This window comes from Panthera pardus, unplaced genomic scaffold (genome assembly GCF_024362965.1).
Source record: "Panthera pardus isolate Hobbes unplaced genomic scaffold, ASM2436296v1 HiC_scaffold_11, whole genome shotgun sequence".
Lineage (NCBI taxonomy): Eukaryota > Metazoa > Chordata > Mammalia > Carnivora > Felidae > Panthera > Panthera pardus.
This window is the reverse complement of record NW_026526666.1, coordinates 64,355,073-64,377,480: the sequence shown is the minus strand read 5'-3', so window position 1 is coordinate 64,377,480 and position 22,408 is coordinate 64,355,073. Positions and strand designations below refer to the sequence as shown.

At 37.1% G+C, this 22,408-nt stretch overlaps 1 protein-coding gene across 1 annotated transcript in view; it reads left to right on the top strand.

Annotated features, from left to right (window-relative positions):
• The window catches only part of ZYG11B (zyg-11 family member B, cell cycle regulator), a 92,761-nt gene that overhangs the window by 16,415 nt on the left and 53,938 nt on the right, over positions 1 to 22,408 (top strand). Inside the window, exons 2-3 of the mRNA XM_019449269.2 lie at positions 9,465 to 9,630; positions 20,309 to 21,063. Coding sequence (XP_019304814.1) covers positions 9,465 to 9,630; positions 20,309 to 21,063 — 921 coding nt within the window. The remainder of the gene's footprint in view (positions 1 to 9,464; positions 9,631 to 20,308; positions 21,064 to 22,408) is intronic.

The following is a 22,408-nucleotide window of genomic DNA, read 5'->3' as shown; positions in this document are numbered from 1 at the left end:
CAAACTAATAATTGTTCTGAGAGATGGTATGGTATAGTGGAAGAAGTATGGACTTCATTATCAACAGATCTGGGTTTATGTCTTGGCCCTACTTCTTAGAAATATTGTGACACTGGACAAGTCCCTTTACTGGTTCTAATTTGAATCCCTTTTCTTTCTTTTTCTTTCTTCCTTCCTTCCTTTCTTTCTTTCTTTCTTTCTTTCTTTCTTTCTTTCTTTCTTTCTTTCACCAGCAAATGTCAGGGACTGTGCTGGGTGTTAGGAATATAAAGCAAACATTAAGGGGCATCTGGCTGGTACAGTCGGTAAAGTATGCAACTCTTGGTCTTGGAATTGTGACTCTGAGCCCCATGTTGGGTGTGGAGATTACTTAAAATCTTAGAAAAGCGTTAATAGGTTCCTTGAACTTAAAGAACATCATGGTCTGGTGGGGGAGACACACAGTGATTAATAACTGTGGTTAACATGGCATTGTAAAAGAAACCTAGATTTGGAGTCAGATATAAGTGGCAGCTTGTTATGTAGTGATTAAAGCACAAAATTAACTTTACAGTCAGATTGCCTGAGGTCTAGTCCTGGCTTTGCCACTTCTTAGCTGTATCATCTTAAGCAGATTACTTAACCACTCAAAACCTCAGCATCCTCATCTTTGTAGAATGGAGATACTGATAGAATTGAACTTACAGAATTCTCATGGGAAGTAAATGAAATTATATATGTAAAGTGCTGACCATAGTTTAGGCATATAGCATATATTAACAAATAGCATGAGCTCAATAATTATGATTATGATACTGTTATAGCTTAGTGGGTAAAAGCTTAAAAATGTAGGCTGTGACCTCATTCTTGTGTTAGGAGTCCCAGTTGAGTAACCTGTTGGCCATGTAAATATGGGGAAGATATTTAACCTAAGTCTCCGTTTCCTCATTTTTAAAATGCATCTTGTAATGGTGCTTGATTCATAGAAATTGAAAGAACTCATGTATCTAAAAGAGCTCTGAACCAGGACCTGAGACTTAGTGTTTCATGAAAAATAGCAGTGGTAATTTTTATTCTAGTTCTGCCATCTGCTGGCTGTTTTATCTTTGACATGTAAATTAATTTTTCTGAGCCTCGGTTTACTACTTACTTGGTTCAAAACAAAGTTGTTTTGAGATTGCAAGCATGTATAAAGTAGTTACGTTAGTGCCTGGTACCACACAGCTGTCATTCAGTACATGATAGTTGTTGTTATGGTGCAGTTTAATTTGTCAGGTGCTGAGAGTAAAATCTGCTTTGGAAATTAACAAAGACATCACAGAACTTGTGATGTTTGACTGAATTTTGAAGGACATGTGAAATTTTACCACATAGAAGTACTAATCTAAAAAAAAGACTCAGAGGTATCTAAGTGCCTGTCACAGTGCTTAAGGAACAGTGTTAAGTAGTAGGTTGCATTAAGTTACACGTAGTTTAGTGTACCTGGTAGGTAGCATATTTGGTGGGAGAAGGGAACAGTGGAAAATGAGAGTTGAAAGGAAGGTTGGAGCCTGTTAGTAAAACATTTTGAATACCTTGCTGAAGTGTTTACACTTTATTCTTAAGGTCTTTGTTTTTCCAACTTCTTTTTTTTTTTTTTAAGTTATTTATTTATTTTGAGAGAGAGAGAGAGCATGAGTTAGGAAAGGGCAAAGAGAGAGAATCCCAGGCAGGCTCCACACTGTCAGCTCAGGCCCTATGTGGAGCTCTAACTCACGAACTGTGAAATCATGACCTGAGTCAAAATCAAGAGTCAGATGCTTAACTGTCGGGGCCACCTGGGCACCCCTGTTTTTCCAACTTCTAACAGCAGAGGAAACTAAATTTGCTGTGGGATAGGAAAGGGAATTTTTAGAAACTGGTGTTTACAAACATTAATTTCTTGATAACTTCTGTTTTGTCTTAAAATTCATGCAGTGTTTGCCCTTGACATCATGTATTTGTTTCAGTACAAAAATATTTGAAGTCACATATTGGTTACATAATTCCCTCTCTGCCATCCTCCCATACTCTTCATCCCCTCAAATAATCTTTGGATATGTTTAATGTTCTGTGGTGTGCCAAGTTTATTCTCTAGCTTTAGTTCCCTGGCACACCTCTGCTGGGAACCCCTTGTATGTGTTCCCAGCATGAGAACTGTGGTTATAGATAATATGGCACCTTCGAAACTTTTTTTTAGAAGTAGAGTAATATGATAAGAGCTGTGCATTAAAGAACTGGGTAGGGCTGGATTGAATAGATTGCATTTCAATTAATTAAAAAGAACTTTCCTGGAGTACCTGGGTGGCGCAGTCGGTTAAGCAATTAAACCTCAGACTCTTGATTTCAGCTCAGGTCATGATCTCACAGTTTTTGAGATCAAGCCCCCACATTGTTGGCTCGGAGCTGGGTTAGGAGTCAGTTTAAAATTTTCTCTCTCTCAATCCCCACCTAACACCCCTACACCTCTCCCCCACTCACACTTACTCTCTCTCAAAATACACACACACACACACACACACAAAGAAGATTCTTTCTCGTCTCTCAAAAAAAAAAAAAAACAACTCTCCTTTCTAGAAATTGTTTAGTCTTTGAACTGTGTGGATTGTTTTATGATCCAGATGAAGTCAGGGGCACCTGGGTGGCTTAGTTAGGTAAGCATCTGACTCTTGGTTTCAGCTCAGATCATGAGTAGGTTTGAGCCTTGAGTCACGCTCCGTGAGGAGGCTGCTTCGGATTCTGTCTCTATTCCCATCCCCCCCCCCCCAAATAAATAAATTTAAAAAAACAACAACATTCAAATGAAGTCAGATTTGACCTCCTCTCTCCTCTGCTATTTTTGGTAGGAGTTTTGTTCTTACTCTGCCAGAGGTGTACCTAGTTGGTAAAGGGGAAAATCTCTGAGCAGGAATTTCCAAGAGATTCATTTTTTAGGCACTGAATTCCAGCTTCTCCTGTATCCTTTCTTTTTTAGTCTTCTGTGCTACTGTTATTTGTTTCAAAATAAAGTAGGGGGCGTCTGGGTGGTTCAGTTGGTTAAGTGTCCGACTCTTGATTTTGGCTCAGGCCACGATCTCATGGTTTGTGAGCTCGAGCCCCGGATCAGGCAGAGCCTGTTTGGGATTCTTTCTCTCTCTCCCTCTCTCTCTGTCCCTCCCCTGCTTTCTCTCTCTGTCTCTCTCAAAATAAATAAATAAACTTAAAAAAAATAAAGTAGAAAGCACTGGTCTCTCAATACTTCTGTATTAGCGTAAATTACTAGGATTCGGGGAATCATGGGAGTTTAGATATTGGCTTAGATAACCTAAGTATAGTTCTAGTTCTTTCACTGCTTGGTACATAACCTCTCTGTTCTTAAATGGGGGTGATTATCCTTGTTCATATCACAGGCCTACTTTTGAGTATAGGTGAGATACTGTATTCAACATTGGTATATAAAGTTGAAAAGGTAATATATTGCCATTGGATAAAGTTGTAGGCTCTGGAGCCACATTTCCTGGGTTTCAATTCTGGCTCCGTCCTTTACAAGCTCTGTGTTTCCAGACACACTGCCATTATCCTATGTTCTCTCTGGTTCCTTCTTTATCTCATTTAATCCTCACAACAACTTCATGAGATAGGCATTATGATTATCCCTATTATAAGTGAGAAAACTGAAGAACAAAAGTTTGGGTAATGTGTATGATGTCACACAGTTAGCAAGTAAGAAGTTAGGATGTGCACTCTAGCTCCAAAGCCCAGGTTATTAATATTAGGCAGATACACTTCCCAACAGGAGAGCAACTATCTAGAAAATTCTTTGGCTTACCAATTAACAAGATAAAGTGGAATTTCCGTGAAAAGGAAAAATTTATGGGGTCCAAACCTCCTTGTTGAGTATATTTTACCACTTGTTAAAGAATGATTATTTAATATTATAAACGTTCATATATTACTTCCTGAGTTTATTCTGCTAAATGTCTTGTAAAAAGCATGTACTCATAAAGTTTGATATCTTCCCTCTGACACACAACTTTCATTTTTTTTCTCTTCTGCAAAATAAATAATTTTGACGTTTACCAACTGAGGTGGAAATATAGCTTGTTTCATCTGGGGGATGAATTTTAAACATTTAGGAAAATGGTACAATGAAGAATAGAAAAAGCAGGAAGAATTCATAGTTAAAACTTGGGAAATAAGATAGGTACAGTTCTATGTGGCAGCAGTTGAATTTGATGAATTATTTCCTTTGAAATTATTCTAATGTGTCCTTACTACATCTAGCTGCAGAGGAACCTGGGATGTGTGGTCTTTGTTACAAGTGGTTGTGTGGTCAGGTAAAAATAAAAGGTTTTATTAACATAGAAACAGAGGACAGATATTAGGGTTGGCAGCCAATAGTCAGTGTCACACTGGGCCAGCCATTTATGGCTTTTATGAAGTCTGTATCCTCATATATAAAATAACATATTTGTTACTCACCTTACTCAGTACAAAATCAAATATGTGAATGTGAAAGCACTCTGTAAACTGTAACATGTAAATATTTTAATAACAATTTTTGATTATAGAAATCTGTGCTGAATAGAAGGTCTGATTTTTTTTTCGGAGAAGAAAACTGGTAACATCCCCAAAATTAACTACCATTGACATTTTGATGTATTTTTTTTCTAGTCTTGTATTTATTTACAGTTTCATAAACTTTTTTTTAAAAGTAGGCTCCATGTCCAATGTGGGGCTTGAACTCATGACCCTGAGATCAAAAGTTGCATGCTCTACCAACTGAGCCAGCCAGGTGCCCCTATAAACTATTTTTTACGACAGTTTTATTGAGATATAATTCACATATTATGCAGTTCACCCATTTAAAGTGTATCCCAATTCAGTGGTTTTTAATATATTTGTAGAGTTGTGCAGCTATAACCACAATGAATTTAGAACACTTTCATCACCGCCCCACAAAAAAAGCCCTATAGCCATGAGCATTCACTTCCCATTTTCCTTCAACTCTTCCTCCACCCATCCCTAGCATCCAGTTATCTACTTTCTGTCTGTATAGATTTGCCTATTCTGGACATTTTATATCAATAGAATCATACGGTATATGTTCTTTTGTGACTGGCTTTTTTCATTTAGCATACTATTTTTTTTAAGTTCATTTATTTGTTTGTTGTAAGTAATCTCTACACCCAATGTAGGGCTCGAACTCACAGCCCTGAGATGAAGAGTCACATGCTCCTCCAACTGATCCAGCCAGGTGCCCCACTTAGTGTACTATTTTCAAGGTCCATCCATGTTGTGTAATATATCAGGATTTTTTTTTTTTTTTTTTTTTTTTTTTTTTTTTTTTTGCTAAATAGTATTCCATTCTGTAGATATGCTATATTTTGTTTATCTGTTCATCAGTTGATGGACATTTGAGTTGTTCCTACTTTTTAGTTATTATGATAAGTTTTCTATAAATATTCACATACAAGTTTTTCATTTCCCTTAGGTAGATATGCAGGGCTGGAATTACTAAGTTATATGGTAAAATGGTAGACTTTTTTTCCCCAAAGTGTCCACATCACTTTATATTCCCACTAGCAATGTATGAGAGTTCCAGTTTTTCTATATCTTCACCAACACTCATTATTTGACTTCCTGATTATAGCCACCCTCTTGGATGTGAGGTATTTATTTCATTATGATTTTGATTTGCATTTCCCTGATCGCTAATAGTGTTGAACATTTTTCATATGATTATTGGTCATTTATACTTATTTGGAGAAACATATATTCAGACCTTTGCCTGTTTTTAATTGAGTTTTTTTTTTTATTATTGAGTTGTAAGAGTTATTTATATATTCTAGATACAAATCTCTTATTAGATATATGATTTGCAGCTCATTTCTCCCATTCTGTGGGCTTTCTTTTCATTTTCCTGATGATGACCTTTGAAGCACAAAAGTTTCTTATTTTGATGAGATTCAAAGTGTCTGTTTTTTCTTTGGTTGTTTGTTCTTTTAGTGTTGTATCTGAGAAACCATTTATTAATCCGAAATCAGGAAGATTTATACCAGTGTTTTCATCCAAGATGTTAATTAGCTATTACATTTAGGTCTTTGATCCATCTTAAGTTAATTTTTGTATATGATGTGAAGTTGGACTCCCATCTTTGTCCTTTTGTATGTAGATGTCCATTTGTCCCAGCATCATTTGTTTATAAGCCTGTTCTTTTGCCTATTTAATTGTCTAGGCATGCTTGTCAAAAATATTGACCATAAAAAAATATTTACCATTGGGGCACCTAGGCGGCTCAGTCGGTTGAGCATCCGACTTTGGCTTGGGTCAGGATCTCGCAGTTTGTGAGTTCGAGCCCTGCATCAGGCTCTGTGCTGACAGCTCAGAACGTAGACCCTGTTTCAGATTCTGTGTCTCCCTCTCTCTCTGCCCCTTCCCTGCTCATACTCTGTCTCTCTCTGTCTCTCAAAAATAAGTAAACATTAAAAAAAAAATAAAAAAAAAAACAACATTGACCATAAATATAAGAGTTTATTTCTGGATTCTCAGTTCTATTTAATTGATCTATATATCTATTCTATCTCAATTACTACACTATCTCAATTACTGTAGCTTTGTGGTAGGTTTCAAAATCGGCAAGTGGGGGTCCTCCAACTTTGTTGTTCTTTTCCAAGATTATTTCAGTTATTCTAGGTCCCTTGTATTTCTTTTCTTTTTCCTTCAAATTTTTATTTGAATGCTATTTAGTTAATGTACAGTGCAATATTGGTTTCAAGAGTAGAATTCAGTAGTTCATCACTTACATACAATACCCAGGGCTCATCATAACAAGTGTCCTCCTTAATACTCATCACTCATCTAGCCCATTCCCCCATCCACGCCCCCCCATCAACCCTCAGTTTGTTCTCTATCATTAAGAGTCCCCTCTCTTTTTTTCTCCTTCCCATATGTTCATCTGTTTTGTTTCTTAAATTCCACAGATGAGTGTAATCATATGGAATTTGTTTTTCTCCAACTGACTTATTTCATTAACATAATACACTCCACCTCAATCCACATCATTGCAAATGGTAAGATTTCATTCTTTTTGATCACTGAGTAATATTGCATTGTGTGTATATACCACATATTCTTTATCCATTCATCAGTCAATGGACATTTGGGCTCTTTCCATAGTCTGGCTAGATCCCTTGTATTTACATATGAATTTTAAGATCAGCTTGTTAATTTCTGCAAAAAGTAAGCTGGATTTTGATAGAGATTGTATTGAATCTGTAGATCAATTAATAATATTAAGTTTTCTGATCTATAAATATGGATGTCTTTCCATTTAGGTCTTTAATGTCTTATTTTAACACTTTTCTTAAATTTATTCCTATTTTATTATTTTTGATGCTATTGTAAATGGAATTTTCTTTTTATTTTTTTTATGTTTTATTTATTTTTGAGAGGGAGAATTAGCACAATTGGGGGAGAGGTGGAGAGAGAGGGAGACATAGACTCTGAAGGAGGCTCCAGGCTTGAGCTGTCAGCATAGAGCCCGATATGGGGCTTGAACCCATGAACTGTGAGATCATGATCTGAGCTGAAGTCGGATGCTTAACTGACTGAGCCACCCAGGCACGCCTGGAATTGTTTTCTTAATTTCATTTCAAATTGTTCATTATAAGCGTATAGATATAATTGATATTATGTATTGTAAATAAAACAGGTCTTATAGCCTACAATCTTGCTGAACTTGTTTTTTGTTTTTTTTTAAGTTCTGATAGTTTTTGTTGTTAATTCCTTAGGACTCTCTCTTTTTTTATTTTTATTTTTTTAACATTTATTTATTTTTTAAGAGACAAAGCAGGGGAGGGGCAGAGAGGGAGCCACAGAATCCGAAGCAGGCTCCAGGCTCTGAGCTGTCAGCACAGAGCCTGACGTGGGGCTTGAACTCACGAACCATGAGATCATGACCTGAGCCGAAGTTGGACACTTAACTGACTGAGCTGCCCAGGCGCCCCTATTTTTTTTTTTTTATGTTTATTTAATTATTTTGAGAGAGGGAGAACGTGCCAGCTGGGGAGAGCCAGAAAGAGAGGGAGAGAGAGAATCCCAAGCAGGCCTCCACTGTCAGCACGGAGACCCACCCGTGCCTTGATCCCACAAGCTGTGAGACCATGACCTGCACCGAAATCAAGAGTTGGACACTCAACGGAGTCACTCAGGTGCCCTCCTTAGGATTTTCTTTATACAGGATTATGTCACCTGCAAATAGTGATGGTTTTACTTTTTCTTTCCAATCTGTATGCTTTTTATTTCTTTCTCTTGCTTAATTCTAGGACCTTCAGTACAATATTGAATAGAAGTGGTGAAGGCAGGTATCTTTGTCTTATTCCTGACTTTAGTGGGGAAATATTCAGACTTTAAACATTAAGTATGATACTGACTGGGTTTCTCATAATCTTTATCAGGTTGAGGAGGTTCTATAAACTTTTTATACCTTCTGTATGTCATTAATATATCTTTGAACTGTACTTTTTAATGGCTGCCATTAAAATGTCACATGTATGGTATAATGCATTTAAGATTTGTGCTCCTGAGTCAGTTTTTAATTTGAATATATACCTTATCAGCATGTGCAGAATGATGAGAAAGATGTTACTTTTCTGAGCTAGTTTTCAATTAAAACTTTAAAAATGAAGATAATGCCTGACTACTTTTTAGAATGGGGTGAAAGAATAAATGAAATAATGGATAATTCATGTAAGATACTCAGCACAGTCACATAGAAAGCATGTAATGAATAATAGCTCCTATAATTATATTTTAATTATATTATTGGGGATACTTAGAGTGTTTATTTCTATAATTAAAACCCTTACACTTACATCTTTGTGCTTATTTGATTAATTCTTTATTCCTCAGACTGGAATAACTGGGTTAACCTTTTCTATTTTGAAGATGCTAACACCTAAAGCAAATTCTTTTACCCACATAAATTCATCTTGTTTAAATTATCAGATTGGGATGGGGATTTTGTGGGAGATCAAGTTGGAAAATAAATGGGGCTAGATTTTGGAAGAACTGAGTCATCAGTCTAATAATCTAAGAATTTTGTCTTCTTCAGGCACAGGGAAGGGTCATGAGTAGTAATTTAGGAAGATTAGGAAGAAGATTAGGAAGATCTGCTATACCTCTGAGGTCTTCCCTGACCATCCTTGACTGATTAGGGCACCCTGCTTGTGCTTACATACTACCCAATATGTCCTCTAATATGGTATTTAATGCACTTTATGTAAATACTTGTTTAAATGTTTCTCTTCTGCTTCTTGAAAACATGGGTCACCTGTTGTATTCCCACTGCCTAACACAATATCTAACATATGGTGGACTGAGTAAAAATACTTGTTGAACGAGTAAATGAATGTTTTGTTCTCTACTTTCCTGGAAACTAACTTGTTGGCTTTTGTATTCCTTTTATGTTTTTTCTGGACTCCAAGGAGGAGGCATCTCCGTATTCCTTACTTGATATCTGCTTAAATTTCCTGACTACTCACCTTGAGAAGTTCTGTTCAGCAAGACAAGATGGAACATTGTGTCTTCAGGAACCTGGAGTATTCCCACAGGAGGTGGCTGATCGACTGCTTCAGACCATGGCCTTTCATGGTAAAAACTAGACAGAGGAAACCAGAATTATGCGCTGTTAATTGGCATTGGATTTTGAAATGCTGCTGTGGCCATTTAATTATTTTCTTAGAAAAGGCCAGATGAGCCTGATTCCAGGAAAAGGAATTCATTTATTTTTGCCTATCTTGCCACTTACTGTGTAATTTGGAATAAGCATTTTTCTTTTCTAATCTGGGAAAATTGCTTTTTATCTTTCTTCTTCTTTTTCTTCTTCTTTGCTTTTCTCATGGCAAAAATAATTTAAACTTTCAAAATATCCATTTAGAAATTTGCTGGTATAAAATACCTTACATTTTTCCTTTTTTCTTTTGAGAGAGAGAGAAAACACACACACACACACACACACACACACACACACACACACACGATGAACAGGGGAGGAGCAGCAGGAGAAAGAATCCCAAGCAGGCTCCATGACCAGTGCAGAGCCCCACACAGGGTTCGATCCCACAACCTTGGGATCACTACCTGAGCTGAAATCTAGAGTCAGACACTCAACCGACTGAGCCACTCAGGCACCCCTACCTTACATCTTCATTTGGCAGTGGGAGAATAAATACTATTAGGGAGAAACTAACTTCTGCTGTTGACCTTTGAATTGGGAAAGCGTCACTTAATTTAGTACTTCTGTTTTCAAAAACAAGTTCTGAACATAAATTGGGAAAGTCTTCTCTCTGAAATTCTGTTTACGTATATTGAGGTTTTTGTTATTTCTGCTTAAGTTTTAAGTTGAAAGGGATAATGTCTTTATATATTTCTGGTTTATAAACTCTTACAAGTAGAAAATAAAACTTGTCCACAAGTATAAAATAGAATGAAAGTGTGGCGATAATAACAACTATCATTTATTGATTGCCTGTTACATGCCAGACATTTTATGTTTTCCTTGAATTTTCTCAAAAACCCTCTAAAATAACCATTACTATCCCATTTATATATAAGCAGATAAAGAAACCTAGTTTCAGAGAAGTAACTTGTCACAATGCATCAGTCCTGGTTTAAATGTAAGTCTGTCTGATTCCAAATCTGTGCTGTTTTCACTGCCACACAATCTTTCTACATCCCCATTAGAGATATCCCTGCTCCTAGATGCCAGATAATGCTATACATTTTTGCTGTGGCCTTAAATATGTATATATTTATATATATAGTTTATATATACATAAAGTTTGTATCTAGATAATGCATTCCAAGGAAGGGTAGGAGAAATAAGGCTGTAATTGAGGCATTTTGGAATAATTTTGGAAAGAAGACGTCTGCACTCCTTTTTGCACTGGTTGCTCAAGTCTGTAGTCTGTTTGAATTCTTCCAGCCTGCCAAAAGGAACTAGGGTAAATTTCAAAGGTACTACATATGGTAAAGTTAAAGATCCCTTACAGAGCTACACAAGAATTTAAGAGATTATGACAGTGCCAACATTTCTTTCTTAGTCTTAGTTTAATGATTATGCTTAACATACTCAATTCACATATATATACATATAACTGATCTTGTAAATCAAAAGCATAAATGTTGGGGCACCTGTGTGGCTCAGTCGGTTAAGCGTCCAAATTCAGCTTAGGTCATGATCTCACGGTTTGTGAGTTCAAGCCCAACATTGGGCTCACTGCTATCAGCGCAGAGCCCTCTTTGGATCCTCTGTCCCCCTCTCTCTCTGACCCTTCCCCACACGCAAATGCTCTCTCCCTCTTTCTCTCAAAAATAAAAAATGAACATTAAAAAAAAAAGAATGTTAACTAAAGTTTTAACTTTGCCAGATTGTTTTTGAAATATAACCACTGATAGGTAAGAATAGCAGCTAACAGTTATTGAATACTTATTATCACATACCAGGCACTGTGGCAAATGCTTTATATGGGTAAAATTATGGAAGTAATTTTTAAGTGTAACTAAATAGTTATACTCCAAAGTAGTGTCTTAGAGAGGCTATATGCTTCATCAGTGTGTTTTCTACCTCTCCTTTGCAAGCTGCTTTCAGATGAGGAAACTGAGGGTCAGAGAAATAACCTGCCCTCCCATTGTGTTACCCCAATGTGATTACCTGCCTTATTCACCAAAAAATGTTCTGAATTACTTAATCTCTTTGCAAAAATTATACCCACTTGCAGACAATCAAGGGTGGATACTATTCACCTGAAACTAATATAACATTGTATGCCAACTATACTTCAGTAGTAAAGATAAAAATTTAAAAAGTAGAAAGCTGTGGGAATGCAGGCTGGTGCAGCCACTCTGGAAAACAGTATGGAGATTCCTCAAAAAACTAAAAATAGATCTACCCTATGACCCAGCAATTGCACTACTAGATATTTATCCAAGGGATACAGGTGTGCTGTTTTGAAAGGACACATGTACCCCAGTGTTCATAGCAGCACTATCAACAATAGCCAAAGTATGGAAAGAGCCCAAATGTCCATCGATGGATGAGTGGATAAAGAAGATGTGGTATATATATACAATGGAGTATTACTTGGCAATCAAAAAGAGTGAAATCTTGCCATTTGCAACTACGTGGATGGAACTGGAGGGTATTATGCGAAGTGAAATTAGAGAAAGACAAAAATCATATGACTTCACTCATATGAGGACTTTAAGAGACAAAACAGATGAACATAAGGGAAGGGAAACAAAAATAATATAAATACAGGGAGGGGGACAAAACAGAAGAGACTCATAAATATGGAGAACAAACTGAGGGTTACTGGAGGGGTTGTGGGAGGGGGGATGGGCTAAATGGGTAAGGGGCAGTAAGGAATCTACTCCTGAAATCATTGTTGCACTATATGCTACCTAATTTGGGTGTAAATTTTTAAAAATTAAATTAAATTAAATTAAAAAATTATCCATTAAAATATTCAAGCCCTTTGGAAAAAGAAACAAAAAAATAATAAAAAGTAGAAATCTGTGGGAAAAAAACCTTACAGTACTTCTAGGCTGTATTATATGTTACATGACAAGTTTGAAATTCAACTTATGTATTTGTCAAATGTAGATTAAGAGATAATAATTAAAATATGAAAAATTGAAAAACAAGTGGATACTACTGATAATATGCAAAAGAACATACTGCCAATTCTTGTCACAATTTATAAAATTGTTTTATCAGTTTTTCTGTGTATTTGAAAATTTTCATAATAAAATGGAAGAAGTCCTATGAATACTTTTAGAATTTATAATATCATTTTTTCTAATAGCATAATGATTTTAGAAAATACTTAGCTTCTTTACATCAAAAATTCTTTCTTATTTACCCAATTCAAAGGGGTAATGATACTGGTAGCAGGTTTTATTAAAATAAGCCAGATGCTGGGGTACCTGGGTGGTTCGGTTGGTTAAGTGTATGACTTCGGCTCAGGTCATGATCTTGGTTCATGGTTCAAGCCCCGTGTTGGGCGCTGTGCTGACAGCTCAGAGCCTGGAGCCTGCTTCAGATTCTGTGTCTCCCTCTCTCTCTGCCCCTCCCCTGCTCACGCTGTATCTGACTCTATCTCTCAAAAATAAATAAATGTTAAAAAAAAATTTTTTTTAAATAAAATAAGCCAGATGCTAACGAGTTTTACTTATGGGGATCTTTGATTCTCTTGCTATAATCTTTGCTTATTCTGTGTCATGGTGCTAAAAACTTTCAAGGGAATGTGTGCATAAGAATTAGAAATCAGAATAAGAATTTTGTCATCTAATGGTAATGCCTCTGTAACTAATCTAAACTGATACACCTTGACATGTTCAGCCTTCTGTTTTGAGATTAAATTGAAAAGAATAATACCTTTTGAAACATTATGGATTTCATCCTTGAATAGTCAACTAGACTTTCTAGGTGACTGAGAGCTCATACTCCCAGAGTAGTACCCCACTTATCTGGAGCTCACATTGCTGGTCACCTTTGCTGTCTATAGTCTAAACCAGAAAGAAACAAAAAATGCTGTCGGGCGAAATCCTTACATTTAGGCTTGTGTACTTCACTTCTTGAAAGAAGCGCTTGAGGAAGCTTCATTTAGAGCATATTCTTGAATGGGAGTACTGAGAACTGTGGTAGAGTAGAAGGATCCTAAGTCACTTTGTCCCATAGATACTCCTAAATAATACCCACATCAGTGTAGATAATCTAGAGCATATTCTTAAATATACATGGTTCTAGTTACCTTGGGTCTTTTTTTTTTTTTTTTTTTTTTTTTTTGAGAAAGATCTCTCTCTCTCAATGTTAGTTCATTTGAGAGAGAATGGGGAAGCAGCAAAGATGGACAGAGAGAAATAGAGAATCCCAAGCAGGCTTTCAGTGCAGAGCCCAATGCGGGGCTTGATCCCATTGAACTGTGAGATCATGACCTGAGCTTAAATCAAGGGTCAGATGCTTAACTGAGTGAGCCGCCCAAGCGCCCCCCTTGGTTCATAGCAAACTAAGAATTGATCATCTAAAGGGGACAGGCTGCCAACTAACAACCCAAGTAGATAGTATGACAGTGAAGGAAGATTTAGCTTAAATATACTGTAGCAAGTACAATTATTGGTCATGGAAAAAAGTAGGCGATTCTTAAATATGTTCATTTTTGAAAGAAGGGGAAGATAATCCAGGAAGATTTCCTTCAGATGTAGTAATGACATTTAGGTGGTGCTTTCAGTTTGCAAAATGCTTTTTATATATATTGTCCTATTTAATCTTCATAGCAGTCCTTGTGAGGGAGACATAATTACTCCCATTTTATAGATAGGGAATCTTAGACTTTTGGAATAATTTGTCTAGTGTCAAAAAGCCAATAAATGTTGGAACCAGGACTTAAACACAGGACTGATTTCCAGATATCATGCTCTTTTAAAAATTTTTTGCTGTTAAAAAAAATAATAATAAAAAAATTTTTTTAAATTCTTTGCTGTTTTAATTCCATTACTATTAAATGTAGAACCTTAAACTTAGTTATTAGAAAACTTTACTTAGCACCTGGGTGGCTCAGTTGGTTAAGCCGCCGACTTTTGATTTTGGCTCAAGTCATGATCTCACAGATCCTGAGTTCAAGCCCCACGTTAGGCTCTGCTGTGACAGATCCTCTGTATCCATCTCTCTGTCCCTCCTACCCCCTCCTCTCTCTAAATAATAAATAAATATTTTTTTTAAAAAAAGAAAAAAATTTACTTAATATAGATTGACCCAAAGAGACCAGGAGTAACTATTTTACAAAATGTATGTATATGATACCAAATTTGACAGCACATTTTGTAATGCACGGTGATAGTCACTATAAGATTAAAATCAGTCTTAACTGAAGAGTCTAAAGTTTCATCTATAAAAGACAAAACTGACATTAAAAAATATGTGCAATTATATTTTGTGGTATAAACAGGAAAACATTGATCCTAACTCAGAATCTATTTCCATTTTTGGTTTGCACAAGGGTCCTCAACAGAAGATCCTTAACATATGTGTAGAGGGGGTTACTAGTGGGTTCAGAAGAGGCCCAGTAGAAGTAAAATGTATAAGAAGAAAGCTCCGGAGAAGAAGAAAATTATTAAACACCTGTTGTGTACCTGGTGTTATGTTAGGTATTGAGTGTACAATATTGAACACAGGAGGAATCTTGCTTTCATGGAGCTTATTGTTCAGTAGGACTTGTTAACTTACTTAACTGTAATTAAGAAGCAAACCAACATATGGAATTACAACTTGTGATCAATTCTCTGAGGGAAAAAGAACATGGTTCTCTCAGGGAGAATAAAAAAAGAAGGCATCTACTTTAGATTGGATGGTTAGAGAAAGCTTCTCCAGGGAGGCAATAACTTGGCTGAGACCTGCATGATGAGGAGGCATCAGTAATGTAAAGATGGGGTCTCTCAGCACTGCCCAGGAATTCTTGAATATTTCCCTGATCAGCTACCCCGTGCTCCTAAAATTTGTTTAAAACTGTTTTCCAGAGTAGCTCTACCATTTTATATTCCTACCAGCAATATATGACTAATTCAGTTTCTCCAAATACTTGCCAGCATTTGCTATTATTACTGTTTTTTGTTTGAGTCATTCTGATAGTATTTGAGTCATTTCTTTAAGTATTTTTGCAGTCCTGCCTGCTTTCTCTTCTTCTGGGACTGCAGCGACATAAATATCTCTATTCACTTTTTTTCCCAGTATATATATGTTTTTCTGGTTATTTAGATTTAGGTAATTTCTGTTGTTTTATCTTTTAGTTCACTGATTCTGTTGTTCCTTACATTCTGTTGTTGAGCTCAACCATTATTTTTCATTTTTAAGATTTCCATTTAGTTCTTTTTATATTTTCTGTTTGTTTGCTGAGGCAATTTTTCATTTCTTTTGAGCTTGCTTATAATTACTTATGAATTTTTATGATGGCTCCTTTAAAATCTGTCAAGGGATGTCAGGGGGCTCAGTCAGTTAAGCATCCAATTCTTGGTTTCAGCTCAGGTCATGATCTCACGGTTTGTGAGATCAAACCCCACGTTAAGATCTTCACTGACAGTGTGGAGACTGCTTGGGATTGTCTCTTTCGCTGTCTGCCTCTCCCCTGCGTGCTCTCTCTCTCTCAAATAAATAACATTTTTTTAAAAAAAGGATTTAAAATCTGTCAAATAATTTTAACATTTCTCTTATCTCTGTTGACATCTATAGCCTTTTTTCATTTTGAGATCTTATGATAAGTGATTCCTTGGTATAATAAGCGATTTTTGATTGACATCTAGACATTTGAAGTATTATGGGACTTTTCTGTTTTAGTTTGTGTCCCTGACACCATTCCATTGAGGAAGGTAGAGGCCTTGTTATTGCCTACCTTGTTATTGCCAGATTGGGGTATATATTCTGGTTCCCCTCTTGACTTCTGTTGACACCCAAGACATGGGGCTTCTCAGTACAGTTATGCAAGGGATGGAGTTCTGGTTCCCCACTAGGATTCTACTGATATCTTCCTAGCAGAGAGGGATGTGACTACCTCATTTCTCTTCCCATTTGACTTCCACTGACATTTTGGGGTGAGGTGGCCTCATTACTGTTGGGCATTGGTGAAAGACTTGACTCCTCATCAGGCTGTGTATGAGACTATCCCAGCAGGGAGGGGGAGGGCACCTCATTACTGCCAGATGGATGTGAAAGTCCAAGCTCCCTGGATGGTATCCACTGCCATCAGAGGGGAGAAACTGGTTCTTATCACCCAACAAGGATGAGAGACCTGGCTCCCTACTCAGCCTTCTCTAACACCTTCCTGTGGGGAGATTGGGGCAACTAGTTACAGTAAGGAGGGTAAAAGTCTAGGCCCCCCGCTTGGCATATGATGGTATGGGTGAGGGTGGGACCACAGTCTTTTCTGTGGTGGTTGGCTAAAGTAAAATAGTTACTGCCTATACGTTTTCTGTCCAGGGGTGCATGGCTGTCTCAGTCACTGGAACATATGACTCTTGATCTTGGGGTTGTGAGTTTGAGCCCCACACTGGGTATAGAGATTACTTAAAAAAATTAAATCTTTAAAATAAAATAAAAGTTTTCTGTCTTGTTAGGTTGCTTTCTTCCTGGTTCTTTAGCTAGAATGAACAGATTTGGGGGGGAGCTTTTTTTTTTTTGGTCCCTGTCCGCATTTCTGGGTTGCCAACTTCTTCAACTTTAAGAGGGATATATGGGGCAAGGAAAAAAACTTCAGGAACTTCATCATGTCATTCGTTGGGTCCCAAGGTCCCTAGCTGATCTGCTTTTCTTCTCTTTAAGCATGATCTAGCCCCAACTCACCTTACCATCTTGTTTCTTGTCTTTCCCCACTTGCATGCTTAAATCTCTGAGCATATCTCATTCCTCTTCCCCTCTTTATTAGGGAAACGTAGCTCTACCCTTTCTTATGTTCAAGCAGTGTAGAACTACTTGCCATTTCCTAACTATTTTTGTGCTTTCACATCTCTGAGGTCTTTGGGAGGGCATTTTTTAATTGAGATAAAAGTGACATATAACATATTAGTTGAAGTGTACAACATGATTTGATATATGTATGCTAAGACTTTGTTTATGCTGTTTATTCTTTCAATACCACTCACCTATCTGCATCCTTGAATTTTTCTTCATCTTTGAAGGACTTACTCAAAGATCATCTCTTCAATTGAATCTTTCTAGGTCTTCAGGCATAATGAGTTGCTTCCTTTTCTTTGTTTTCATGGTACTTTGTACTTAGCTCTGGTATACCATATACTTCAGTTTGTTACCATTGTTTGAGACTTCTACTCCATGGAATTTTGAATTCTTTGAGTTTAGGGACATATCCTATTTTTCTTTGTATATACATTTCATAGTGTATAATTATTTGGCATATAATAATTGTTTGGCATATAATAATTGCTTAATAATTGTTCAATGGCTGGAAACTTACCATGAATTAATTAATTAAATTAACTCCCCTGAAATAGAATTGAGGGGGTTTAAGACTGTCTCTAGAATGGCACTGCTCAAAGAAATACAACATAAGCCACAAATGTGAGTCATATATGAAATTTAAAAAAAAAATTAACATTTATTCCTTTTTGAGAACAGAGAGAGACAGAGTGAGAGTAGGGGAGGGGCAGAGAGAGAGGGAGACACAGAATCTGAAGCAAGCTCCAGGCTCTGAGATGTCAGCACAGAGCCAATGTGGGGCTCGAACTCACAAACCGTGAGATCATGACATGAGCCAAAGTCGGACACTTAACCTACTGAGCCACCCAGGCACCCCATGAAATTTTAAATTTACAAGTGACCACGTTTAAAAAGTAGAAACATGAAACTAATTCATATTTTTATTCAATCTAATATATCCAAAATAACATTTCAGCATATAGTCAGTAAGAAAATTATTAGTGAGATATTTTTCATCTTTTGTACTATATCTTCAGAATCTAGTATGTATTTTACACTTACAGCATCCCTCAGTTTGGACTATCTGCATGTCAAGTGCTCAATAACTGTGTGTGCTAAGTAGCTACTGTATTGGACAGCAAAATAATTCCACAATAATGGAATTCTTTTTTTTTTTAAGTTTATTTATTTATTTTGAGAAAGAGAGAGAGTGGGAGAAGGGCAGAGAGAGAGAAAGGGAGAGAGAGAATCCCAAGCAGGTTCCATGCTACCAGCGCAGAGCTCAGTGTAGGGCTCCATCTCACAAACTTGTGAGATCATGACCTGAGCTGAGATCAAGGTTAACTCTCAACTTACTGAGCCACCCAGGTGCCCCTGTAATTCTTAATATATAGTCATTTTTGTCCACTGTGACAGGTAAAGGTTTTCCTTGAGTTTAACTCTTTTTTTTTTTTTTTTTTTTTTAATTTTTTTTTTATTTATTTTTGGGACAGAGAGAGACAGAGCATGAACGGGGGAGGGACAGAGAAAGAGGGAGACACAGAATCGGAAACAGGCTCCAGGCTCTGAGCCATCAGCCCAGAGCCCGACGCGGGGCTCGAACTCACGGACCGTGAGATCGTGACCTGGCTGAAGTCGGACGCTCAACCGACTGCGCCACCCAGGCGCCCCGAGTTTAACTCTTTAACCATAAATAAGTCTGCAAAATCCACTAGAAGGCAGTGCTCCCTTAAAAGAAAAAAACAAAAACAAAAAAACTTTCGTTCTAATTTAAGGGTGACAGGCTGACCGCCCAAGTTCTATCTTTAGTATGAGTCTGCTGAAGTACCACTTAGAGTTTTTCCCTTGACTCCAGGCTATTTATTTACCTTGTCCCAACTATTCACTTACCCCAGACTATTCTTAGGCCACCTTATATTGGCATGGCCATTATTTCTTTCACAGTAAATGTTGTTTAATTGATTCATGATATTGTTGAGATAGATGTGGTTCCAAAGCATCATATACTTCTGGCACTATTAAGATCAGGTAGATCTCTAAGGGAGTTTAAAAAGTTGCTGTATCCACTTTGAATTCATCTGACGGAAAGGGGTTATAACCTCTAGATACTTTTAATAAAATTTCAGATCTAGCCAGTGGTTCAATGAATTATAGACATGCATGTGGTAAATATATGTGTGTATATATATGTTTGTATGTATAATAACGTGTTATAGTGAAATTGAAGAATAAACTCATAATGTAGTGGTAACAAATTAATCCCCCAGATTGAATAGCTTAACACAAAATTTATTTATACTTCACTTATGGTACATAAATGGTGCAAGTACATGGAGGGTTCCTCTCCATGGTTGCCCTTGGATCCAGGCTGATGGAGACTCCACTCTCAGAAAACTATACTGTCTAGAACTTGAAGATTCCTCATTTGTCATGCAGGAAAAGATAACATGGGAAATCATGCACTGACTCTCGGGTCTTTCAGCCTAAAGCCCATTGGCCAGAACTAGGCACATGGTCCCATCTAACGCTAAGGGTGGGCTGGAAAATGTAGTTCTCTCTGTGTCCAAGAAGGCAAGTAGAACCAGATTTTAGTGAATATCTGTAATATCTACCACAGTCCTGATTCTGCCACTTGCTAGCTCTCTGATCTTGGAAAGCCACTTTTCTGAGCCCCAGTTTACTCATCCATAAGTTGTAGATAATAATATTTTTATCTTGTGGAATTGTTAACATATATTAAATGAAATACTGTTACATGGATGTGTTTTGGAAATTTAAAGTATGCTGGAAATTTTAGCAATTCTTTAATCATTTTTTGAAATTAAGTGCTGCTTTTTTTTTTTCCAGGTCTACTGAATGATGGAACTGTAGGTATTTTCAGGGGCAACCAGATGCGCTTAAAGCGAGCTTGCATTCGCAAAGCCAAGATCTCTGCCGTTGCTTTCCGGAAAGCCTTCTGCCACCACAAGTTAGTGGAACTTGATGCCACAGGTGTGAATGCTGACATCACAATTACAGACATCATCAGTGGGCTTGGCAGTAACAAATGGATCCAGCAAAATCTCCAGTGCCTAGTGCTGAACTCATTAACTCTCTCCCTCGAAGATCCTTATGAGCGGTGCTTCAGCCGGCTTTCTGGCCTTCGAGCATTAAGCATCACTAACGTTCTCTTTTATAATGAAGACCTGGCTGAAGTTGCCTCGTTGCCAAGATTAGAGAGCCTGGATATTTCTAACACCTCGATCACAGACATCACAGCTTTGCTGGCCTGCAAAGACCGACTCAAGTCTCTAACCATGCACCACTTGAAATGTTTAAAAATGACAACTACCCAGATATTGGATGTTGTTCGGGAACTGAAACATCTGAATCATCTTGATATTTCAGATGATAAACAGTTTACATCAGACATAGCTCTTCGCTTACTAGAACAAAAGGACATCCTACCCAACCTTGTCTCACTAGATGTTTCTGGGAGAAAGCATGTGACAGATAAAGCTGTTGAAGCCTTTATACAACAACGGCCCAGCATGCAGTTTGTAGGTTTGCTGGCCACTGATGCAGGTTACTCTGAATTCCTCACCGGCGAAGGACATTTGAAGGTTAGACTTTAAAAATGTATTATTTTGTCAGGCTGACCAATGTCTTAGTTTGCATAAAACTCCACTAAGATGAATGTCTAACAATATATGGAACATGTTTGTGAAAGAGGGTGTTGTATAGTGGAAAGGCCTTGCTTTAGAGTGAGAGAGTTCCGATAAAAATCCTAGCTTACTTGCTTCATGACTCAGAGCAAGCTATGGATGTAACTTTTTGGGTTTCCATTTCTTTATTTGTAAAGCAGATATTCTTACAGAATTCTTCTGAAAATTAATAGTCATATATGTAAAGTGCAAGTCCTAGTAGGCCCTGGATAAATGATCATTTTCATGCTGGTAATGTTTAGACATTTTGAACCACTGAAACATACCATTTCTAATGGGTTGCTTTAAAAAACTCCTTGTTGAATTGGTATCCATTGGGAAGTCAAGTTCTCCAAGGAGATCTTTACTGTAGAAATGGTGGAATTTTGCTTTTCTTAAGGTTTTTCATGCCTAATAGTTTAAATTCATCTGCTTGGTACAGCTTGGGATTGAAAGATGAAAAAGATACAGGATCTGCCTCCAAGGAGCTAAGTCTGACAGGAATGGTGATGGTACAATCCTCAACAACTGTAAAGCCAAGGATCAGTGTAATTGCTGTAAGAGTAGGAGAAATTTCTTCTAGCTGGAGAATCTGGGACTTGATGGAAAAAATAGTATCTGAGTCAGACCTTGAAGGATAGAATAATGGCAAGTTTAAGAAAAACTAATATTTTTCTAATATACACTGTATCCTCTAAATGCTTTACATTGATAGGTATTAGCTCCCCCCACCCCCATTTTATAGATGAGAAACAGACTCATAGAAATTACATGATTTTATAGTTAGTTAGAACCAACAACTGGATTTATGTTTAATTCCAGAGCCCCATTTTTTTCCCCCTACTGCCAACACTACTTAAGCAGAAGCATCTTTTGATCCCACCTGGAGCAGAGTCAGGGATGGCCTAGAAGCGGATACTGTGACCCAAATGGCAAGGTATCTTTTTTGAGTAACCAGCATTGACTCAAAAAAGGAGAAGGAAAAGTTAGTTGTAAACATCTTATGAACATCTCAGTTCTTAAATTATTTGTAAATTTAGACCTTAAGAAATAGAATGTAAAAAATGATTTTGAGTCACTCTTTTTATTCTTTCAATGTTTATGTGCCTCCGTGCACTAGGCACTGTGCTGGACATGGGGATTTGATGGTGAGACCAGACTGATGTGATCTTGCCCTCATGGAGCTTGTAATTTAGTGAGGGAGTCAGACAATCAAATATCATATGCCAACAGTGTGTGTGTGCTTTAAGTATATATACACACA